The sequence below is a fragment of the Callorhinus ursinus genome, unplaced genomic scaffold (genome assembly GCF_003265705.2).
Source record: "Callorhinus ursinus isolate GAN/ISIS: 27379988/994484 unplaced genomic scaffold, GSC_fseal_2.0 scaffold91, whole genome shotgun sequence".
In the NCBI taxonomy this organism is placed as follows: Eukaryota; Metazoa; Chordata; class Mammalia; order Carnivora; family Otariidae; genus Callorhinus; species Callorhinus ursinus.
This window is the reverse complement of record NW_027397153.1, coordinates 2,367,743-2,390,228: the sequence shown is the minus strand read 5'-3', so window position 1 is coordinate 2,390,228 and position 22,486 is coordinate 2,367,743. Positions and strand designations below refer to the sequence as shown.

Genomic DNA, 22,486 nt, shown 5'->3' with positions numbered 1-22,486 from the left:
ATTTGAGAATATGGAAGAGATGATTTCATAAGGCTATAAAATTCTGAATCAGAAATCAAGAGGCATTACAGTCACCTGAAGAATAAGGTTCATCTCTAATCAGAGCATATAGATACACTGAAGCATGGACCAAAACCATGAGCATAACACCATGCAAGTCTGTGCTTTCAAATTTTAGTGGAAATATTGCCTGTCAAATCCATTAATGTTAGCACATGTTAACATACATACATCTGGCATATGTGTATCAGCCCCGAGGTACATAGAGTCAGAGAAAACAAGTGGGCTCATTTTGAGAGCGCTCTAGATAAAGTAGCATCCTTGGGGAAAGTTGAGTTTCACTTTAAGATGAGAGATGGAGAATGTTCAAGGAAACTGCTAACTGTGATGTCAGAGTTCTAGCAGGGTAGGAAAGTGGCAGAACAAAGGAAGTTCCCAGCAGTGTCTTGGATACACAGAGAAGAGAGTAGAGCTCCCTTGGAGCTTGTGATTTGGATGATGACCCAAAACAATGGATAGGTGAGAAATGGTAGAATTAGTTCTAAACTAGGCCAGACCTCAAGAGGTTTGATAACTGGCAAGAGTGACTCAAATTGGATTTAATTGGTTACTATGTTTTGTGACAGAGCCGGCAAGGAGGCTGGAGACTGGGTCTTAGTGATATCCAGGATACCTGGCATGGCTGTTTCCTTGTGCCTCCTGCTCTCTCAGGCAGGATAGCCCAGAGTGTGTGGGTTGGTGGGCTCATTAGTTTGAGTTGAGGGACCACAGTGGTCAAAGGAAGGTTTTGAAGTATTATTAAAGTGTAATAAGAAGTAAGTGCAGGTGACACAACACAGGTTTGAACTGCGTGGATCCACTTATACATGGATTTGTGTTTGATCAATACAGTACAATACTGTAAATGTATTTTTTCTTTCTTGTGATTTCCTTAGTAGATGTTCTTTTCTCTGGCTTACTTTACTGTAAGAATACACTATACAATACATATAACGTACAAATGTGTGCCAATCGACTGTTTATGTTATTGGTAAGGCTTCTGGTCAACAGTAGGCTATTAGTAGTTAAGTTTTGGGGGAGTCAGAAGTTATATGTGGATTTTTCACTGTGCAGGGGGTTGGCACTCCTAACCCCTGCATTCAAGTGTCAACTGTATGTTACTTTGAGATGGATTAATCACGTTTTGTCATTGTAAGTGCTTCGGCATTTGCTAGAGAGCCAGGTAGATTTATGAGTGGCTTGCCAAAGTGGGACAGCAATTGTCCAATGACCTTTTAGAATATATTAGTTGTGTAGTCATTTTATTTGTTATTTCCATCCAATCACATAGTGCCTTTGAAATAAACATCTATTCCGTGGTGGTAACAACATGGCACAGTAGACAATTTAGAAGAGATACTCAATTTTGTTGGCATATAATTTTTATATTATTACTATTACATTAATATTGAATTAATCAGAAAGTTTGGAGAGTGTTCAACAGTTTGATCAATTAACTTTTTCTTAAAGCCCATGCATACAAATAACTTTGCTGCAGTGCTAATTAGGTCACAAGCGTGATATTCTCCTGCATGCCTCCAGATAGAGAAATCAAGTATTATTCTTCAAGCCTTCCTCATTTTGATACCAATTTGGGGGCTTGATGAGATAGAATTTGAGTACTCTTTATGTGATAATTATTTTGTGTGCAATACATTATGCTCATTTTTCTATGTGATCATTACCGTTACTTTTAAGTTTCAAGTCTTTTGTTGTCTTATGGCTTCGTATTTTAATTCTTTAATACACCTGGAATTCATTCTATAATATGGTTTGAAGGGAGATTCCAATTTTATATACTTGCTAAAATGTTGACAACTTGTCCTAAGCAGTGTTTATGTAACAATCTACCTTTTTCTACATTGATTACTGATGGTCTTGTAAATTATCTATTACAGGCGCCTGGGTGGCTCAATCAGTTAAGCGTCTGCCTTTGGCTTAGGTCATGATCCCAGGGCCCTTGTGAGCCCTGCATCGGGCTCCCAGCCTGCTTCTCCCTCTCCTCCCCGCTCACTCCTGCTCTCAGTGGCTGCTTCTGTCTTTCTCTCTCTCTCAAATAAATAAAACCTTTAAAAAAATAAATCATCTATTTAATTCCTGGGCTCTGTGTCTCAGGTATCTGTTCATTTTCATTGATTTTCAATCTCTTCTTATGCTAGTTCCTGACTCTGTTAATTATTCTCTATGTGGTGATACCAGGTAGGGTTAACTCCCTGTTCTTGCTCTCCTTTGTGAAGTTGTTTTAGCTTTTCTTACAGTTGAATTCTAGAATAGTTTTGACAAGATTTAAAGAAAAAAGATCCTGCTCAAGTTGTTATTGTAATTGTACTAAATCATGAATAATTTAATAAATACTTGGCATTCTTACAGTATGGCACTTTCTTTTCAGAAATCATGAATTCTTCATGTTTTCAAGTCTTCTTTCAGGTCTATCAATACCATTTTGTACTTTTTGTCATAATGTGCCCCACTTCCCAGTCTTGTGTTAACGAATATTTTGTTGTTGTTATTTCCACTGGACACAGGACTACCCTAGAGATAGCTTACGTATTCTCCCAAAGATTGCAGACTTAGAGACTGAAGGATATATTATTTCTTCCTGTGTCTACTAGAGGTCTCCAGGAAGAATCGAACAAAGCATTTGTGCATACATTAGAACACTATATTGTCGAATATACTTCAGCAGTTCATTGGTTTTCTGAGGAAATATTTTGCATTCTCTCTGCAACAGTGATTTCACTTTTTTTTTAAGTTCAAGTATTTATATTATAAAAACTTACAAGTGTAACAGTATAGGGACCTATTGGATAAATTAAAATACATCCATTAGAAGAAATTATTATTAAACCATTATAATTTGTTTTTCAAGGAACATTTAATAACAAGGTGGATAACATATACTTATCTCACACAGTACTTTTATATCACTGAAGCTAAAGCAAAACATCCTTTTCATCGGGTAAAAACGGCCTGCTTAATGTGTGTACATTGCAGTGCAATTTAAAAAAACACTAATTTCAGAACTTCAGAATTTTAGGTGTCAGTGTTCTCTCTTTTTCATATGGGAAAAGAAAATGCTTTTGAAAATTATTTGAGGCTTGGACAAAAATTCCGTCGCTATATTCTTAGGATCACCTGTGGAGTCTTCATGATTCCGATGACACGAGGGAAGCTTCAAATTCAACCTTTTAGAGAAGACATTCCAGCTCGCATGATCTCATCAACCAGGAGTATGTTGGTGGCAATCACAGTGCAGGAGTGGAGAAGCTGTTTCTTTACACAGTAGTTATCCCATATGCCTACTTCGGCTGCTACCATTGGCTCACCTGTGTTTAAGTCCACACGCACAAGTTGACCTGATTCTGAATGTTCCGCTTGAAATTTAACTAGTGTTTCCTGCAGGTCAAAACCAGAGTTCTGAGCAAGTACCTTGGGAATAATGAGTAATGCATCAGCAAACGCTTGAACTCCCAGTTGGGCCCTGCCCTTCACACTGGGCTTGTACTTAATCAAGGCTTCTGCCATTGCCACTTCCACTGCACCTGCACCCGGAACTACACAACCATCATCAATAGCATTTTTAACAGCCCTCAAGCCATCTCTTACTGCATCTTTGATTTGAGTGAGTGTGTGCTTATTTGGTCCTTTGATCAATGTGACAGAGCGAGGATTGTTACATTTCTCAATAAAAGTGAATTTCCCTTCTCCCAATGTATATTCATAGACAAGTCCTGCATATCCCAAACAATCAGGATTTAGGTCATCAAAGGAATTTAGAGCTACTCCACCGCAAGCAAGAGTCAGCCTTTCCATATTTCTCCTTTTAGCTCCACGCAGAGCTACTATACCTTCTTTTGCAAGTGCATCTAAGGAAAAGGGGTCAATTCCCTTTTGATTAATAACAACGAATCCTTTATCTGAATCACCACAGACTTTCTTTTTCAGTTCTATTATTTTTTTTAACTCTATCTTCAATGAATTTTCTTTCAGCTTTTACAAGTTTCTCTCTCTCTTCTGCACTCTTGTAAAAAAAGCCAGAATTCACTTCTGTTTTCTCATATTCCAATGACACATTGCATGTGAGGATGTATGCATCTTCTACTCTTTTTTTCATATCTGGATGCCGTGGCCCATGGTCCAAAACAAGACCTCTGATTAAGCTTGTATCAGTTTCAGATTTATATTTCATCTCCATGATCTCAACCATGAAGAGGTCAATAGGTTCATCTTGTTTTTTAATGGCCAAAATGGAGTCCACTACGGCCTCTGTTAAGACATCAGCAAGTTCAGCATGCACTTTAGTACATAGAGATGTTCTGGCCACATCTATAAGTGTTTCCCTGTCCATTTCTTTGCTTACTTTGACTTGTTCCAAAAACTGAAGTGCCTTTTCCTTTGCAGCTTCAAATCCTTCTGTTATTATTCTGGGATGAAGACCTTCAGAAATGTAGAGATCCGCCTGTTTCAGTAGCTCTCCAATGATTAGAACATTGGAAGTGGTACCATCACCAGTTATGTCATCTTGGGCTGTTGCTACTTTGGCTATTAAGGAGGCTGTTGGGTGTTGAATTTGCATTTCATGAAGCAGCACGTGGCCATCTTTAGTAAGCTTGATGTCTCCAGCACCAGAAACAAGCATCTTCATGGTGCCCTTAGGCCCCAAGTTGGTCCTCAGCAACATCCTGCAGGCCCCGGGCCGCGCTGATGTTCACCGCCAGCGCAGCCTGGGCTCGGGCCACCTCGGCCTTGGGGTTCAGGGTCTTCACGGCCGCCATAGCTAACTAGCACAGGGAGAGGAGAAGAGCCGGCGTGCGGAGGGCCCAGAGCCCGCTCAGCGTGTCCAACAGTGATTTCACTTTTTAAAATACAAATATACCGTGAAGTTAACAGAATCATGAAAAACATCTTAAAGAACAGAACATTTCTCTGACATTAACAGACTTCATATAACTTCCTGATAGTAATATATCTTTGCTGGGAGAAATGCAAAGGTACTACTATCATTCATTCTTCCGACAAACATCAAGAGGGTGCCCTCTGCTATGCACCTGCTACTTCCAGAGTGAGGGACTGGGGACAAAAAGGAAGGGTGTTGCAAACGTGAGTAAAGTGTACTTGCCAGGGATGTAGAGGCCAGAGTCTAGTGGAAGTGACAAACACATTAGTAATAGATGATTCACTTTGTGATGTTTTTCACAGAGGTAGTACAAAGTGCTCTAGGATTATAATAAAGGGAAGTGTTAGTTCTGAAGAGAGGAAAGTCTTCTATATGATGTGACATTTGAACTGGCCTTCCAAGGTTGAGTAGAAATTATCTGGCTGAACCCAGCATGAGTGAGATTTAAAACGAGAGTGCATTGATGTATTCATTTGCTCAACAAATATGTACTGAGTACTCACTGTGTGTGCCAGGCACTGTTCTAGGCACTGGAGATGCAACAGTGCAAAAGACTGATAAAATCCAAGCTTGCATTAAGCTCACGTTCTGGTAAGGGTGACTTACATTAAATGAACAGATATATGTAACATAATTTTAAGTAGTAAGTATTCTATAAAGAAGAGAAGATAGTAGAAAGAGAGCACTGGAGTGGGTATGTGCATATATTACTATTTTAGACAGAATGGTCATGCAAGGACTCCGAATAAAGTAAGGGAGCAATGCAAGCAAAGATCTGGGGGAGAATATTAGTAAGCAGAAGGACTATCAAGTGAAAGCCTGCTGTAGGAACAAACCTGGGGGCATATTCAGAGAATAGTAAACAAATCAATGTAGCATTTAGATACATGGCACAAAGTTTAGGGTAGGTTGGGAACAGAATAAGAAGGGTCTCGTATGCCACACCAAAGTGTTTTAAATTTTTCTCTCTTTTTCTGGCTTTATTGAGATAGAATTGATGTGTAATATTGTGTAAGTTTAAGGTACGCAGCATGTTGATTTGATACATTTATATATTGCAAAATAATTACCACCATAGTATTAGCCAACACCTGCATCATGTCATCTAATTACCATTTCTTTTTGGTAGTGAGAACATTTAAGATCTATTCACTTAGCAATTTTCAATTATATAATACAGTATTATTAACTATAACCACTGTGTCTTTCATTAGATCCTGAGAACTTAATTCATCTTATAACTGGAAGTTTGTATCTTTGACTGATAACCTCCCTTTTCCCCCTACCCTCAGCCATTGGTAACTACCATTCTAGTCTGTTTCTGTGGGTTTGGCGCTTTCAAATTCAACATATAAGTGATATCATATGGTTCTGGTATTTTTCTTTCTCTGTCTGACTTATTTCACTCAGCTCAATGCCCTCTAGGTCCATCCTTGTCACAAATTTTAGAATGTCCTTCTTTCTCATGGTTGAATATACATATATCACATCTTCTTTATCCATCCATTGGTAGATACTTTTTTCCATGTCTTGGCTATTGTAAATAGTGATGCAATGAACATGGGAGTAGAGATATCTCTTTGAGATCTGATTTTCATTTTTTTTTTTGAGTACATACTCCAAAGTGGGATTGCTGGATAAATGGTATTTCTATTTTTAATTGATTGAAGAACCTCCACACTGTTTTCCATAGTGGCTGCATCAAATTACATTCCCAGGAACAGTGCACAAGCATTCCCTTTTCTTCACATCCTTACCAACACTTGTTATTTCTCTTTTTGATCATAGCCATTCTAATGTTCTATGTCATTGTGGTTTTGATTTGCATTTTCCTGATAATTAGTGATGTTGAGCACCTTTTCATTAATTTTATTCTTTAAGTAGAGGAAACCATCACTTGTTTTAAAGCAAAGTTGGTTGGAATCATTGTTGATAATTTGGAATGTGGTTTAGAACAAGAAAAGATTGGAGGCAAGAAATCAAGTTAAAAAGAGTACATAATATTGGCTAAGATGTTCTTGGCCTAAATTAGGACAATGGCTGTGGTATGAGAGAAGAATGGGTGGATGTGAGATGTTGTGCAGAAAAACTTAATAAGAATGTAGACATGCTGAGAGCAAGGGTTTTTGTTTGTTGCTTTTTTTGATCATTGCAATATCCTCAAGCATCTAGAATACTATCTGCACATGATAGATACTCAATGACTACCTATTGGAGGAATGGGAAATTTGGTGGCTGACTAGGTGTTTTGGAGGAAGATTAATGAGAAGTATGTTTGAGGGAGTAGTAGAAGATGATGCTGAGCTTTTTCTAGATGAGTGATAAGGTGGAAAGTGACGCCAGCAGTTAAGGGAGGCAAAACTGAAAATAAGATGGCCTGGGAATGTGAAGGGGGAAAGGAAGAAGAATTGTGCCTAATATCTTTTGTGTGAAAGTGGTTGGAATGATTTCTTATAATCTGTGTATATTGTGTGATTAAATTGTACACCTCTAGAATGCCTAGCTGCAAGAATTTTTCAGCATGGGCAATTTCACCTGGATAATCCTGTGATGTGCTGAGGATCCTCTGGGGGAGGAGTGCAAAGAAGCAGAATAATGGATGCAAGTGGCAAGCTACGGAGGTGAAAGTTCCTTCCACTCGTTGGTAATGGTTAGAGAGTTGAGAAAGAGAAACAAGTACCTCTAGCATTTTGGCTTTTATACACTATTAATACAAAATAATATATTTAGCTATGAAATGAGAGCCCCGGTTGATGGGCCAGGCTCCAGTCTCCAGAGGGACTCAACAGCCCACTTGCATGTCGGAGTAAATGCAAGGAGGACTTACTTCTAATCATGCTGTGTGAAAGCCGTCTCCTCGAGTTCCATAAGCTTGTACCACCTATTAATCCCCGCACCAAGGACCTCGACTTGATGTTGGATTTGCTGGGAGGAGATGACTTTTATGCACTGAGCTCAGAGAATAATTTAGCACTTCCCAGTTAGGGTAACAGTTTCTCCTACACTTGATCTTCGCCAAAAGGCCGAGAAGCGATGGGTAACAGTTTCTCCTAAAGACAGACTAAAATGTGAAAGGGAGAACATCAGAAAGTGATTAGATCTTTATAACCAGCTTTACCTCTCCAGGTACTATCTCAACCAGGCACTTCTTGCCTTTGTTCTGTTGGGAAAAATCTTTTAGAATTACAGTTTTAGAAATGATAGCAGTAAGAAATATATATATATATATATATATATATATATACACATATATACACACACACACACATATATATATATATGTATATATGCCAAGGAGAGTTATCGTTTCCTAAAGTACTTTACTGTTTGAACTTTGATCTTCACAGATATGACTATATGGCAGCCTATGAAGGCAGAGCACTGGGGAAACTGGTAAACAAGGAAGGAGAGGTGGCAGTAAAGGAAGAAGATGGCTTAGAGCCCAGGCAGGACAATGTCACTGTGTTTCCTACGCAGCTTCCCAAACCAGCCATTCGGGCAACTGACTCTTACGAGAACCATGAGAACACAGTGCGCCCTCAAGCTTCTCTTCAGTTCCAGGGATTCCAAGAGCTTATCAAAATCCCCCCAGATGATTCATCCACCGATGTATACAACTTTAACTTTTTGTTGTCAAATGTGAGTAAAGACAACCATGAAGACCATACCCAAAAAACCATCTCAAGCTACAGCCCCTCACAGTTCAGTTGCCTGAGCTTGATGCAGGATCAAATGATGTGTAAAACAACCAACTCCTATCAGATGACACAAGTAAGAAGCATCCAGGCAGAGGATGGAACCTGCAGCAAATGGAAAGAAATTAGAAAACCATATGTAGTGAAAAGAATGCCAATTCGGAAAGCACCTCAAGCCACTCCAGATCCAGTGCCTGAGAGAAAAAGAACAGCTCCTATTAACCCTGCATACACAATTCGCAAGTCAAGAGTTGCTAGCAGTGTCCACACAAGACCATACAGGGATAGGGTGATTCACTTATTGGCATTGAAGGACTACAAGAAACCTGAACTGCTTGCTCGGCTTCAGAAAGACGGCATCACCAAAAATGAAATGAACTCCCTTGGAGAAATTCTGCACCAAGTAGCCAACCTGAATACTCAGAATTTTTCATATACCTTAAAGGACTGTGTTTTTAAGGAGCTCCAAAAAGACTGGCCGGGATATAATGAGTTAGAGAGGCAGTCATTGGAGTTGGTGCTTTCCAGAGGAGGAGATGCATTTCAGAACGCGACGGGTACCAATTCCACAGAATCTTCTGTAGGTTCTAGTACAGCTGGAACATCCCAGGAACAGCTTTCCAGTGCAGGTGTTGTTAATTTGTTGAGGAGAAAAGTTAGAATATCTCGCCTGACAACTGCAATACGGTCAACACCAAATGGCCGTTTGAATAACACCAGAGCAAAATCTGCTGTAGGGCTCTCGGGCCATTCCGAGGCTATTGCCCACTCCACCCGTCCTCCGCGGCCCACAGCCCGCTTTCCCTCCTCACATCCTCCTCAGCCTGCATGCTCCAGCAGCAATTCCTGTGGCAATGCAGAAGGACCTGGGGCTCCAGGTTCACGTGTTGCCAGCTTTAGTCAAAATAGAAAAATCTTTGTGAACCAGTGGCGTAAACATCCTCCCTTGAAAATTTTACCCTCTATTTCAGTTCAAGTGATGTATCCAGAGCCTGTGGAGAAAAAACCTTTGATGTCTGATAAGAAGTCTGAATATACATTTGTGGAACATGAAGCAAAGAACCGAGAGTACAATGTTGAGATGATGGGGAGACAGAAGACAGATCCAGAAAGACAAGGTGAAAGTGCAAAGCCAAACTCAAACGAAGCTAAAGAGGTTTGCACTGCTTCTGGGAAGACTGGTGGTGCAGCCTCCGGGCTCCCAGATTATTTGGCTAACTATGTCACTATAGTTTCCTCTGAGCAACGTCAGCAGTATGAGCAGGAATTTAGAGCAGAATATGATGAATATCAGAGCTTGTATGCCAAGATGCTGACTTTAGCTAGAATATTTATTAACCTTGATTCAAAGAGGAAGCACCTTTCTCCAGATTCAAAAGAGTATCAGGATATTAATAAAATAATCTCTCTAGAATATCAGAAGATGAGACAGATTAATCCCAATTATTGTGCGGAAAAACATAGATGCCAGTATCTTTATAACAAGCTGGTTCACATTAAAAGATTAATAAATGATTATGACCAGCAGCGTGTAAAATCATAGCACTGGAACAGAGCTAGGATCAGAATAAACAAATATGAGCTTACTTATTTAACATGCTGAATTGCTTGCTCTAGGATTCTAAAGGGATAAAACCACTTTGTTGAAACAGTATTACCATTTTAAGTTTTCTTCCTTTTTATGTTCCTTTTGATTTTAGTTTTCATTTTTGATTTTTTTGTTTATTTGATTTTATGTTGACTTATGTTTATTTTAATTTTATGTTATTTTCATTTTTCTTTATTTACTTTTCACTTCCTTTTACTTTGCTTTGTCTGTACCTTCAAAGCTGCTTCATCTGATCCCTTTTACACATAAAATGTGTGTTTTCACTCCCTTTTTAAAAAAAAATCAAGAATCCAGTGTCTTTGAATAAAACTTGTACACATTTAAAAAATAAAAACTTATAATGAGTAATATGAAACGCTAGTGTCTTTTTTTAATCTTTAATGCAAAAGCAACCTTAAAACATAGACATTTAGAAATTTGTGCAAAATACCACAATTTCTTCAAACAGTACACATTTTCATTTCATTAAGTTTATTTTTGACCTTGCTTAAATATGTTACTTGTATTTATCTTGGGGAATACACGTGATGTGGTCAAACATGCAAAGACTTTTGAGAGAGAGGGAGCATGTGAGTGGGGAGGAGGGACAGGGAGGGAGAGAATTCCAAGCAGGCTCCACACCCAGCACGGAGCCTGATGCCGGGCTTGATCTCACAACACTGAGTTCATGACCTGAGCCGAAATCAAGAGTTGGACGCTTAACTGACTGAGCCACCCAGGCGCCCCCAAACATGCAAAGATTTTGAACTAACAATTCAATTAAGTTGTCTTTTCAAAGTACTGTCATTTCAAATAGGAAACATGTTTACAAATCTAAGTTTTTTTTGGGGGGGGAGGTGCCGAGGGAGAAGGAGAGAGAGAATCTTAAGCAGGCTCCGTGCCCAGCATGGAGCCCAACCTGGGGCTCAATCTCAGGACACTGAGATCATGACCTGAGCTAAAATCAAGAGTCGGACATTTAACCAACTAAGCCACCCAGGCGCCCTACAAATTTAAGATTTTAAATATTTTCCCAAATTTGAGTATTGTCTTTATTAGATATTTGTCTCCACCATCCAAAAGACAATTGGTACATACCAAAGAATAAGTTGCATACACTAGGAAGCCTAATGATTAAATGAAAACTTACCAACCGAACTGGGAATTAGAACATTCCCAATACCGTTGCCAATCCCTTTGTTTTCCTCTCATCTACCCTGTGTCCCTGCCTCCCCCAAAGTGGTAAACACCTCCTCAAGTTTACATTTATCTTTCCCTTGCTTTTCTTTTTGAATCCTTCCACTATATTTATAAGCATCCCTAAACAGTATAATGTTCAGTTTTTAAATCTTTATGAAAATGATGGCGTACTATATGTAGTCATCACCTCATTTTCTTCATTCTTATGCTTCTGGGATTTCTTTATGCTCATGTATAAAGCTGTAGCTTATTAGGTTTCTCGCTTACATGTTGGGTCATCATGTGACCTCAGCATCATTTAGTTATCCATCCTCTTGTTGTTAGAGATTGGGTTGTTTCTAATTTTTTGTTATTACAAGCAATGTTGCTGTGAACACTTTTTCATGTTTACCCCTTTCTATCATGTGTGTGCTTATTTTCATGTGTTTTCATTTTCTATGTCTTTTAAACCCCACAGGAATTTATTAATGTCTTTGTATGGTCCAGAGTTATTTAGGTTTATATGCATTTTCCATTGCTTCTCAGGCTTTCCTCCATTTTCTTATTTCTGACTGAGATGATTTTCTTTTTTCTTTTTTTTTTTAATTTTTTTATTGTTATGTTAATCACCATATATTACATCATTAGTTTTTGGTGGATTTTCTTTTTTCTTCAAAAGCTCCCTTTATCCTTTAATGTAGGGTCTTCTGGAAGTGAATCCTTTCAGTTTAGTGTGCATGTGCTTTTAACTGATCTTTAGTTTTAAAGGACAGGTTAACTAGATACAGAATTCTAAGCTGCTGGTTACTTTTGTTGGCAGTACAAAAATATAATTCCATTTTTGTTTGGCTGTTTTATCCACGTGGAGGGAATTAGCTGTCAATCTCGTTGTTCCTCCTTTGATGGTCACGTGTTTCTACCTATGTGTTAGGTTTGTCTGCTTGTCTTTCGTTTTCAGCAGTGTTACTGAAATGTATCTAGTTGTGATTTTTGTTATTTATCCTGCTTGGGGTTCAGAGTGTTTCTTGAAACCATGGTTTGATGCAGTCCATTGGGCTTGGAAAATTCTCTACTCATATATCTGTAAGTATTGCTTCTCCACCATGCTTTCTCATTTTCTTTTCATTTCCCTTATGTCTCTTCTGGTCATTTCTGTAATTCCTATTTTTCCTCTCCATATTTCCATCTGTATATTTTCTCCTGACCTAACTTCTAGCTCTCTTATCTTTGTGATAGGTACCATGTTTTGTCACAAGAAAGTTGTTTCTTTATAAATAATATTGTAATAATTCAGACTGGAGGTAAATGGACTTAAAAGGGGAGATGGAGATGTTAAAACAAAAGTGCAACTAGAAAATGTGCATAAATAATTTCACACCAAAGAAATAGTATTTAAAATAGTATTTGAAATCACTGGCTTGCTTCCTAATTTTATTTTTGTTACTCTCATAAATGCTATTTTTTGAAATATAAAACATCCTACCTACCTACCTACCTACACACCATACAGCTAGCTAGCTAGCTAGTTAGCTATATTATCACACAGCAGAATGTTTGATGTGTACTGGACACTTACTAAATGGCAGTTGCAATTAATTACTATTATTCTGTTGTGTAATACTGCCGCAAACTTAGCTACTCAAAATGGCAGGCACTTATGTATTGTCGCACAGTTTCTGGTGGTTCCTCTGCTTCAGGGTTCTCATGATGCTGCATTTAAGATGCTGGTCAAGGCTGGGGTCTCATCTGAGGCTCAACTGGGGAAGGATCCACTTCCAATATCACTTCTGGAGTTATTGACCTGAATCAATCAATTCCTTTTGAGCTTTGGGCTAGAGCCTTGGTTGCTTTCAAGATGATGGTCAGACATAGAATTCAGTTCCTTGCCATGTGGGCATCTCCATGGTGCAGCTCACAACTTGGCAGTGGGCTTTATTAAAGAGTCTGCTAGCAAGATGGAAGTTACAGTCTTATGTAACATAATCATGGAAGTGACATCCTATTACCTTCGCCATACTCTATTGGTTAAAAGCAAGCCACAAATTCTGTCCACACTCAAAGGGAGAAGATTATATAAGGATGTGAATATCAGAAGGTGGGATCACTGGGGGCCATCTCAGAGTCTGTCTGCTGTAACTATCATCATCTTTAAAAGGGGGCCGACTCTGAGTCTGTCTGCCACAACTATCATTATCTTTAAAAAACTCAAGTAATTCTTTTCATGTAACCATTTTCAGTATTACCTCTTTTAACCAGTTTATTACATCATTCCTCACATTACTGTATGAACAAAAAGACATTCATTTTCTTATAAAACACCTGTAGACAACCCCTGCTCTATAAAATATCAATTCGTACAATCAGAATATCTCCCAATTTAGGTCTCAAAAAGTCATATCACAGGAGATGGCCTTTGAAAAAGTAAGCATTTTGATTCAATGTTCTTTTAAATCAGTATATATCAATATTATTAAGTTACTAGCATATGTTTGATTAAAACTCTCCCTCGCTTTGAAAATGAAAATACCATTTTCATTTACTGACTGATTCCATTAAAACATCTTTCTGAATCATCTTTACTCATCAAAGGTTATGAGTGCCTCTGCTACATATTCATTTATTAGCATTTATATTTGTATTCCCTACAAGTAACCTGAAAAGTTATCTTACATGTTTTAGTACCTCTGTGCTGTTTCTCAAAGGGCAAGGTGGCTTCTTTTGCTTGACAAAGCATATGCTTTGACCTTCTTTTTCCATGATGACCAATAGAGTATGTCAAATTCAGCTCAAAAAGCTCTATCCAAGAGTGTCCAACCTCTGCACTCTCTGCGTCCTTCTCCCAAGTCATAGCTGCTCTGATTGCTGCTGCCCTCATATAGGAATTGTCTTGTCCCATAGAGAGGCATATCCCTCTCTACTCGGTTACAGGGGCTATAACTGAACAGGAAAGTCCTGCCAGAAGGGACCGTTTGGAGGTGTCAGTGTTTAACAACACAATACTAAAGGTTCTATGAGCTAAGATACTGGGAAGCCAACAACTGCCTGGAGGGGTGGGTATCACCCGACATTCGGAACAAACAAAGGTAGCATCTTCATGGACAAAGTGTTCTATGGCAACTGGGAGGAAAATTGGATCTGAGTGCCAGGCAGTAGACTGGGTGCTTGAGAAAACTGGTTAATAATACAGTTCCTGCCTTTGGGCAGATTTCTTAGAGCATGTAAAGAGATAATTCAGTATACTGCTATGACTGGGGGGAAGCTGATGATGTTGGGTAACAAGGATGGGGAACAATAACCATAAGCGTTGTCTATCATGGAGCATATTCCAGGCACTACACTCAGTTCTTTATCATAATTTTCTGACTTAAGTCTCATCCCAGTGCTGTGAGATAGGTATTACTATGTCAATTTACAGAAGAGAAAGTTATGGCTTGTAGAGTTATAGTGTTTTGACCAAAGTTGCGGGACTAGGTAATGAGACCTGAGATTTAAACCCCTTTCTGTCTAATTTAAAACTTCTACATGAGGGAGTTCAAGCAGGTATGCTACTGACAAATATTCAAATGAGTAGATAATCAAAACAGTAACAAAGACTCATTGCCTTCTATAGCATTGTGGCAGGAGACTAGGTTCTGAATTCATAACTAGGGTTGAATCTTGACTCTTCCACTTCCTATATAACTGGAGAAATTACACAATAGCTCTGGAGATTGGTTTTCCTGTGTGTATTTTGGTAATAATAATAATGCTCATATGATTATTGTGCCTAGTGCAAGGTAAGCACTCAATAAAAGAGCTGATCTTGTTATGATTACTTTCCCCTGTTAAACGTGGGCATGTGTGTATTACAAATCAGAGGGCAGGGGGATTAACTTCAAAGTTATCAACAGAACAAGGAATATTTACTATGACTTTGGGATCCACAGAGAAACACTTAAGTTAGAAACATGGAAAAGATATCAAATGTATTGTCTGATGAATTCAGGTGCACGAGGTCTCTGAAGTCAATATAAATTTGTGGTGGGAAGCTTCCTCTAGGCTATACAGATACAATAATAAAAACAGATCTTGTTCTAGTTCATGACCAAAACCTAAGCACACATACCAGCCAGGCATTTTCTTACAGTGTCACATCACCTCTTAGAAGCAGTATGATAAGTTTGACAGTCCAAGTGATTGGTGACTCAGAGGACCAGCATTCTATTTTCCTGTGCCGAGGTTTCTCATGGCAGTCATATGAGGGGAATATGTTGATCTGACACTGTAGTGATGACCACATTAGACAGAAGAGCTATTATAGATGTATTATCTGTGTGGGGTGGCATGAGAGACCATTAATAGTAGCGGTAGTCAAAGCTATGAAATAAGAGAGTATAATTGCTAAGGAAGACCATGAGTCAATGACTTGTTCTGTCCTGGGAAAGGCACCAACATTTAGAACATAAAAGGAGGAACAGAAGTGAGCAGAATGGCCAGAGAAGAAAAATGGAAACCTCAATGCCTGGGAGCCAAGCAAGAAGGTAATCCACAGTTTCAAATCATACAGAGAAATCAAGATACTTAAGTTCAGCTCCCCACAGAGCAGCATGAAAATGCAGAACTATGGGAATCCTGCATGACTGACTAGGATCCCGGCTCCTTCTCCAACACAAATCAAAATTATTCATTGATTCCAGCTCCAGAAATTTTCAATGTATTTGCTTAGTTTAAAAAGGTATGGGGGAGGCACCTGGGTGGTTCAGTTGATTAAGCATCTGCCTTCAGCTCAGGTCATGATCCCAGGGTCCTGGGATGGAGCCCTTCATAGGGCTCCCTGCTCAGCAGGGTGTCTGCTTCTCTCTCTGCCTCTCCCCCCTGTTGGTGCTCACTCTCTCTCTCTCTCTCTCACTCAAATAAATAAATAAAGTTTTTTAAAAAATTGTGTGGGGTTGCCCGGGTGGCTCAGTCAGTTGAGCGACGAATTCTTGGTTTTGGCTTAGGTCACGATCTCATGGGTTGTGAGAATGCGTCCTGTATCGGGTCTGCACTCAGTGGGGAGTCTGCTTGAAGATTCTCTCCCTCTGCCCCTCTCCCTACTTTCTCTCTCTCTCAAGTAAATAAATAAATCTTTTTTTTAAAAAAGCATTGAATATCTGAATTCCACATGAAATTTTCAGTAACTTAGTCACTGACAAATGAGTATTCTTAGGTGGATTAGATCTTTATGTAATAAGTCTGGAACGTTTGGTGACATTATCACCTCCATCTGAAAGATATAAACTCATGGGATATTTAACTGTTCATTTTCATCTGATAGATTAGGAAGCATTTCTCAGAGTAGATGATTTTTTTTTCAAAGTAGATGATTTTGATGCCAAACTGAAATTTATTTGATGTTCAGAATGTGTGTGCTGGTTTTATTTTATATAATGATAATCAATTTCAGTGAATGATGAATCTGCTCTATTTATCTTTTAGCTTTCATCAAACTTTCACTTCATTCTTTTGATTAAGAAATCATTAATAAATGTTGGCACTATTATCTCTACAGTTTTTACTGTCACCAACATACATTATTTTTGTGGGTTTTGCTGGTGTTATATAATTGGAATGAAGTAATGTTTTAGAAGTCCTGAGGCCTAAGTAAGAAACAAAAAAGTATTATTAACTATCTAATTTACAGAAAATAATTTTGAGATATTAGCAGAATATACACCTATTATACTATGTGGGTTGCTAGTCACATATTTGATATTTTCATTTTAATTTCTTGCCCCTTAAATTGAGATCCTTGTAACATTGGTTGAACGTGTTGTTTCTCTTATGTTTTGTAAGACTTTAAAGCATTTGCCTAATATGCAACCTCTTTTTAGTCTAAGTCCATGCTTCCTGTGCAAAGTATAACATTAGAATTTTAAAGTTAATTAATTCCCAATTTCAGTTGGAGTAATCTTTGGCAATAATGCAATGAAATTTTCTCCTATTTTCTCTTCAGGCAAACATGAGTCTTTCCCAGGTATAACTGAGGTTTAGAATAACATCTCTTTGTTGGTCTAACACGCTATCCCTTCAATGGACTACCTGTCCTCCTTTCAAGAAGATGAGATATCGAAACCTGACTTAAAAGCACCCTTCTCAGATCCATGTCCTTGACTGCCATTTGTCTAATTAGGTGCTTACTTGATACAAAATTGGCTTTCCTCATTTGTTAAAGGTGTTGAAACTGAAAAGCGTGTTTCTGCCTTTTCTTTTCACAACATCTCAAATTAACTTCCACTAAAACATAAAACAGAAGAGAAGTAGTGATGGTCTCGCCTACCTGTTCCAGTGACACTTCTTGTCAAATAAGGAATGACTTTCAAATTGAGATGAAGGATCTGGCACAGCTAGCTCAGGAACAATTGGTATCACTATCTTGAATCTTCTCATTGCTGCACTGGGTTCTGAGAAGGATAATTCAGCTTCAACGTAGAGATAATTGGTAACCTTGCTTCCCATGAAGCCATCAGAGAACCTTGGTTACTTTGATATGATAGACTTCTAACACCTTTTCATCTATTTCTCACAGCAGAAGCATATATAAACCGTACAAACATGTTAAACAGCTAAGCATTGTAAATTGCATCTTTACCGAACTTCTGATGGTGTAGTGTGAAGAGCCTGTGTATTTGGGCTTATTCTTCTCAAAGTACTTTGAAAGTGGCTATAATTCACAGGATCCTGTATATATGGTTAATTCCTTAACGAGAGATTGATTAATCAAGTCAGCATTAGATTAATAAAATATGCTACACAATGTTATCATTTTCCTTAACAGATCTCCAATGGGACATGAAACTTTTGATACTGACCTGTAAAACTCAAAAGGTAGACTTATGCAATCAATTATTTAGTGATACTGTGGCTTGGGATTTAGAGAGAAACACTTGAGTTAGCAACATGGAAGAAAATCAAGTGGACTGTTTGATGAACTCAAGAGCCTGAGGATTCTGAAGGCAACCCAAAACTGAGAAGAAAAATTTCACCTACCCTATACAGATGAAAGAATAAAAACAGGTTTAGTTGTAGTTTGTGACCAAAACTTCAGCAGACATTTTCAGTCAGGCGTTGCTGACAATGTCATACTGGCTCTTGGAAGCCACGTGATGAAGTTGGCAGTCCAGTTGACCGGAAGCCCAGAGACCAGCATTCTATACCTTTGCCAGATTTTCTCAAGCAACTCGTCTACCCTGTCTTTGCATCAGCTTCTTCTGAAATGGGTCTGAAAGGAAATGCTGTTTCTAAATAATTAATTATTATTAATTATTTGGAACTGTATTCAATGTCATGAGTACAGCTTATTATTTTGTGCTTATCAGTGGATAGTCTTTGAGACAGGACTAAAATATTTTACAGATGAGAAAACCAAAACCCAGAGAAATCAAGTGATTTGCTTACTTTAGGGTTTCTTCATCTTGGCATGCCCGACATTTTGAGATGGATAATTCCTTGTCACGGGGGTGGAAGGGTCCTGCACATTGTGGAACGCTAAGCGGCATCTCTGGCCTCTATTTGTTAGATCCCAGTAACAAATGCCCAGTCAGAACTATGAAACATGTCTCCAGACATTGCCAAATATTCCCTGGGGGGCAAAAGAGGCCCAAATTCAGAACCACTGGCCACAGTAACACAGAAAGATGGCGGCAGGAGTTAGAAATGGAATCCAGGCCTCCTGACCCCTACTCTGCTGTTAGTCAGCTGCACCGCCTTTCACATGAATTGGTACTTAGAGCGAAAATAGGTATCAGGTTAGGTCCCCTTGCCTTGCCAAGAGATGACCTTCTCTGGAGTTGGTACGTGGCACTGCTGTGTTGTAAGTTCCGCACTAGCATAATGAAAACATGTAAATAGAAAAACGCCAAGCTGACCTATGTGAGTGATCTACTGAAAGGAGACCTTGATTATTTACAATTTTTAAAGTATAAAGCGTGTGTCTCATTAATGATGAACATATTCAGCGGTGTATATCTGACAAAATTAGGCATCTGACAAACAGCAAACACTCATTTCAGTATGCAGAAGTCAAATCCAATAACCACTTCATGAATTTTTTTTTTGAAATTACAAAGCTACTTTTAATACTTTGGGTTGAGCCCCACAGGAATAAAAAACACTGGGAAGGGGTGACCCCCTCACCCCCAGGCGTGGCCCAGGGGAAGAGAGGCTACCTGAGGGGAAGGAATCACAAAAGGGACCCACTGCAGACTCAGGGCAAAGGGAACGCCATCGGTGCTGGGACCTGTGAGCACTACAGGAGAAAACGCGAGCGTGGTGGGACTGGCTCCAGGCACACAGGCGAAGGGCAAGACGGTTGGACACGAAGCCACAAAGCTACTTGGGTTCCTCCTTCTTCTCGTTTGCCTTTTTCTGCTTCTGCTGCATGATCTCCGAGTCCCTCTGCTTGCGGGCGGCAGCAGAATGCCCGTCATCTCGGCGCTGTCCCTTAACCGAGTTGCTCTGCTTTTTCATAATCTTCTGGCAGGCGAGCTCGCGCTGCTTACCGCGGGCCATGGCCACGGCAGCGGCTCCGGCCTGCCTCCGGTGCGTCCCCTCGTTCTGTCCGACGTTGCAGGCCTCGCCCCCTTCTCCAAGCGTCACCACTATTTTTTTTTTTTTTTGGAAATATTTGGTTCTTTTTAATCAGCTATTGATGGTATAATAAAATAAATTTAAGTGGCACCAAATTTAAACATTGAAAATAGTTCACTGACGGATGATCTACAACACAGTATGTTAAGCCTAATTGTCAAAATGACACCTCTTTTTTTGCAAGAAAGAAAAACTAAAGGCATGATCAAAATTATGACCGACAATTTGGGTTCATTTGGACACTTATATAGATGATAGTGATATAGTGATAAATTTCATCTATATTAATAGTTGAATAGCTTTATCAAACATACAACTATTCTAATGATATAAAAACAAGTTTGACAGAGGACCTATAATATCCAGGGGATGAGACTATGACGCCATATAGGCCAATTTTAAATAGGGCAGTCAGGGAAAACTTTACTGAGAAGTTGGCATTTGAACAAGATTTAAAGGAGGCAAGAGAATATGTCATTCAGATATCTGGAGAAATAGCATTCTTAGGCATAGGGAAGGGCAAATGCAGTAGCCACAAAAGAGAGAGAAGTTTCTGAAATGTTTGGATAACATCTGGGACACCAGGGTTTCTGAAACACAGTAAGTAACTGAGTTGTGGGAGAGATAATAAATAGATTATGTAAGGCCTTATAGACATGGTAAGGGCTTTGGTTTTTCTGAGTGAGATGAAAGGACACTAGAAGGTCTTATGTGGAGGAATGTTATGATCTACTTAATTTTAGAAAAATTACTCCAGCTGCTGTGTTTAGAATATACTATACAGAATAAGAATCGAAAGAGGGTCAGTAGTGAGGATGCTACCAGAATAATTCAGATGAAAAAGAGTGGCAGCTTGCTTTAGTATAGAATTAGTGGAAGAAGCGCAGGAAATGGTTAAATTGTGGGTATTCTGAAGGTATATGAAATATATTTTTCCTAACAGGTTGGATGTGGCATGTGAGAGAGTTGATGATAGCTCCAAGTCTGGGGCCTGAGAAATGTGAAGGATGGTGCTGAGATGGGGAAACGTGTGTGAAAGACAGACTTGGGGGAAAGATAAAGACCATGGTTTGCCATTATCTGTCCAAGAGCATATATAAGTTTTGACTTGAGAGGAGAGGTCCTGGATGGAGATATGTAGAGATATGTATTTTGGAGTCATCGGTGTATAGTTACATCTAAAACTGCAACACTAGACAGGATCAGTAAATAAGTAATAGAACATTCAAGAAATGAGCGCTGAGGTACTCCCACCCTTGGAAATTTGGTAAGATGAGGAGGAATTGGCTAAGAAGACTGAAGAGAAATGACCATTTCTAGTTCCTTCCAAGAGGTTGGCTGAATGTAGACCTCAGTTTCTTGCCATGTGGGCATCTCCATGGGGCAGCTCACAACTTGGCAGCAGGCTTTACTAAAGCTAGCAAGGGAAAGAATCTGCTAGCAAGATGGAAGTTATAATCTTATATAACATAACCCTGGAAGTGACATCCTATCAACTTTGCCATACTCTATTGGCTAAAAGCAAGCCACAAATTCCACCCACACTCAGGGGAAGCGGATTACATAAAGACATGGATATCAAGAGGTGGGATCAGTGGGAGCCATCTTAGGGTCTGCCACAACCATCATCACCTTTAAAAAACTCGGAAATAATTATTTTGAGATAGCCATGAAAAGAATGCTTAGAATAGCATGGTGTCATGGGAGCAAAGTGAAGACCCTGTGAAAGGAGAGATGACCAACCATGTCAGATGCTGCTGGTAGGGCAAGTAAGATGAGGAGTGCCGCAGTGATTGGATTTAAATACATGAAGGTTATTTGTGACATTGACTACTCCAGTTTTGGTGTAATGGTGGGGTTGATTCTGACTGGAATGGACTCAAGAGAGTATGGGAGGAGAGGAATTGGAGGTCTCAAGTGCAGTCAAGTCTTTTGAAGAACTCTGGCGTTAAGAGGACCAGAGAAGAAGGGTGATAGCTACAACAGCTTGTAGGGTCAGACGTGTTTTAGGGTAGTAGGAGAAATTATAGCGTGTTTGTATGCTGCTGGGAAAAATCCAACAGAGAAGGAAATGAGAATGATTCTGGAAAGTGGGGGTAATTGAAAGAGTGATGTTATTTTCTTTTTAACTTAAAGAAATAACATACTTTATTTGAAAAATTCCAAGTATGCTTCAAATGCAAACTGACCATTTAGTAAGCACCCACAGAGTTCCAATCATTGTACAGAACATTAAAACACTTGTTTGTACTCTTTTAGAGCAAAACTGCCTATTCTGTTGCACTCATTTTTGCATGGCATTGACATTTTAGTTCCAGTGTCATATAATGACCAGTTCTTCAAGACTTGCTCAGGAAACAAGTTTCTGATCCCTAGACGTGGATCATGTCAACTGTTACACTTAATGTCCTCTCCCTCCGAAACCACCACCACCTCCTCCTCCTCCGAAGCCTCCACTTCCACCTCATCTTCCGCCTCTGT

The 22,486-nt window shown here is 39.1% G+C and overlaps 1 protein-coding gene and 1 pseudogene across 1 annotated transcript; one reads left to right on the top strand and one right to left on the bottom strand.

The window, feature by feature from the left end:
* Positions 1 to 456: 456 nt before the first annotated feature.
* Positions 457 to 10,544, top strand: LOC112817796 (RNA polymerase II elongation factor ELL2-like). Its single transcript, XM_073888507.1, has 2 exons — positions 457 to 519; positions 8,284 to 10,544. Exons 1-2 carry the CDS (start codon positions 512 to 514, stop codon positions 10,172 to 10,174), a joined length of 1,899 nt encoding a protein of 632 aa, XP_073744608.1. The 5' UTR covers positions 457 to 511; the 3' UTR covers positions 10,175 to 10,544.
* LOC112817798 (T-complex protein 1 subunit zeta pseudogene) lies at positions 2,834 to 4,876 on the bottom strand (annotated as a pseudogene).
* Positions 10,545 to 22,486: the final 11,942 nt, after the last annotated feature.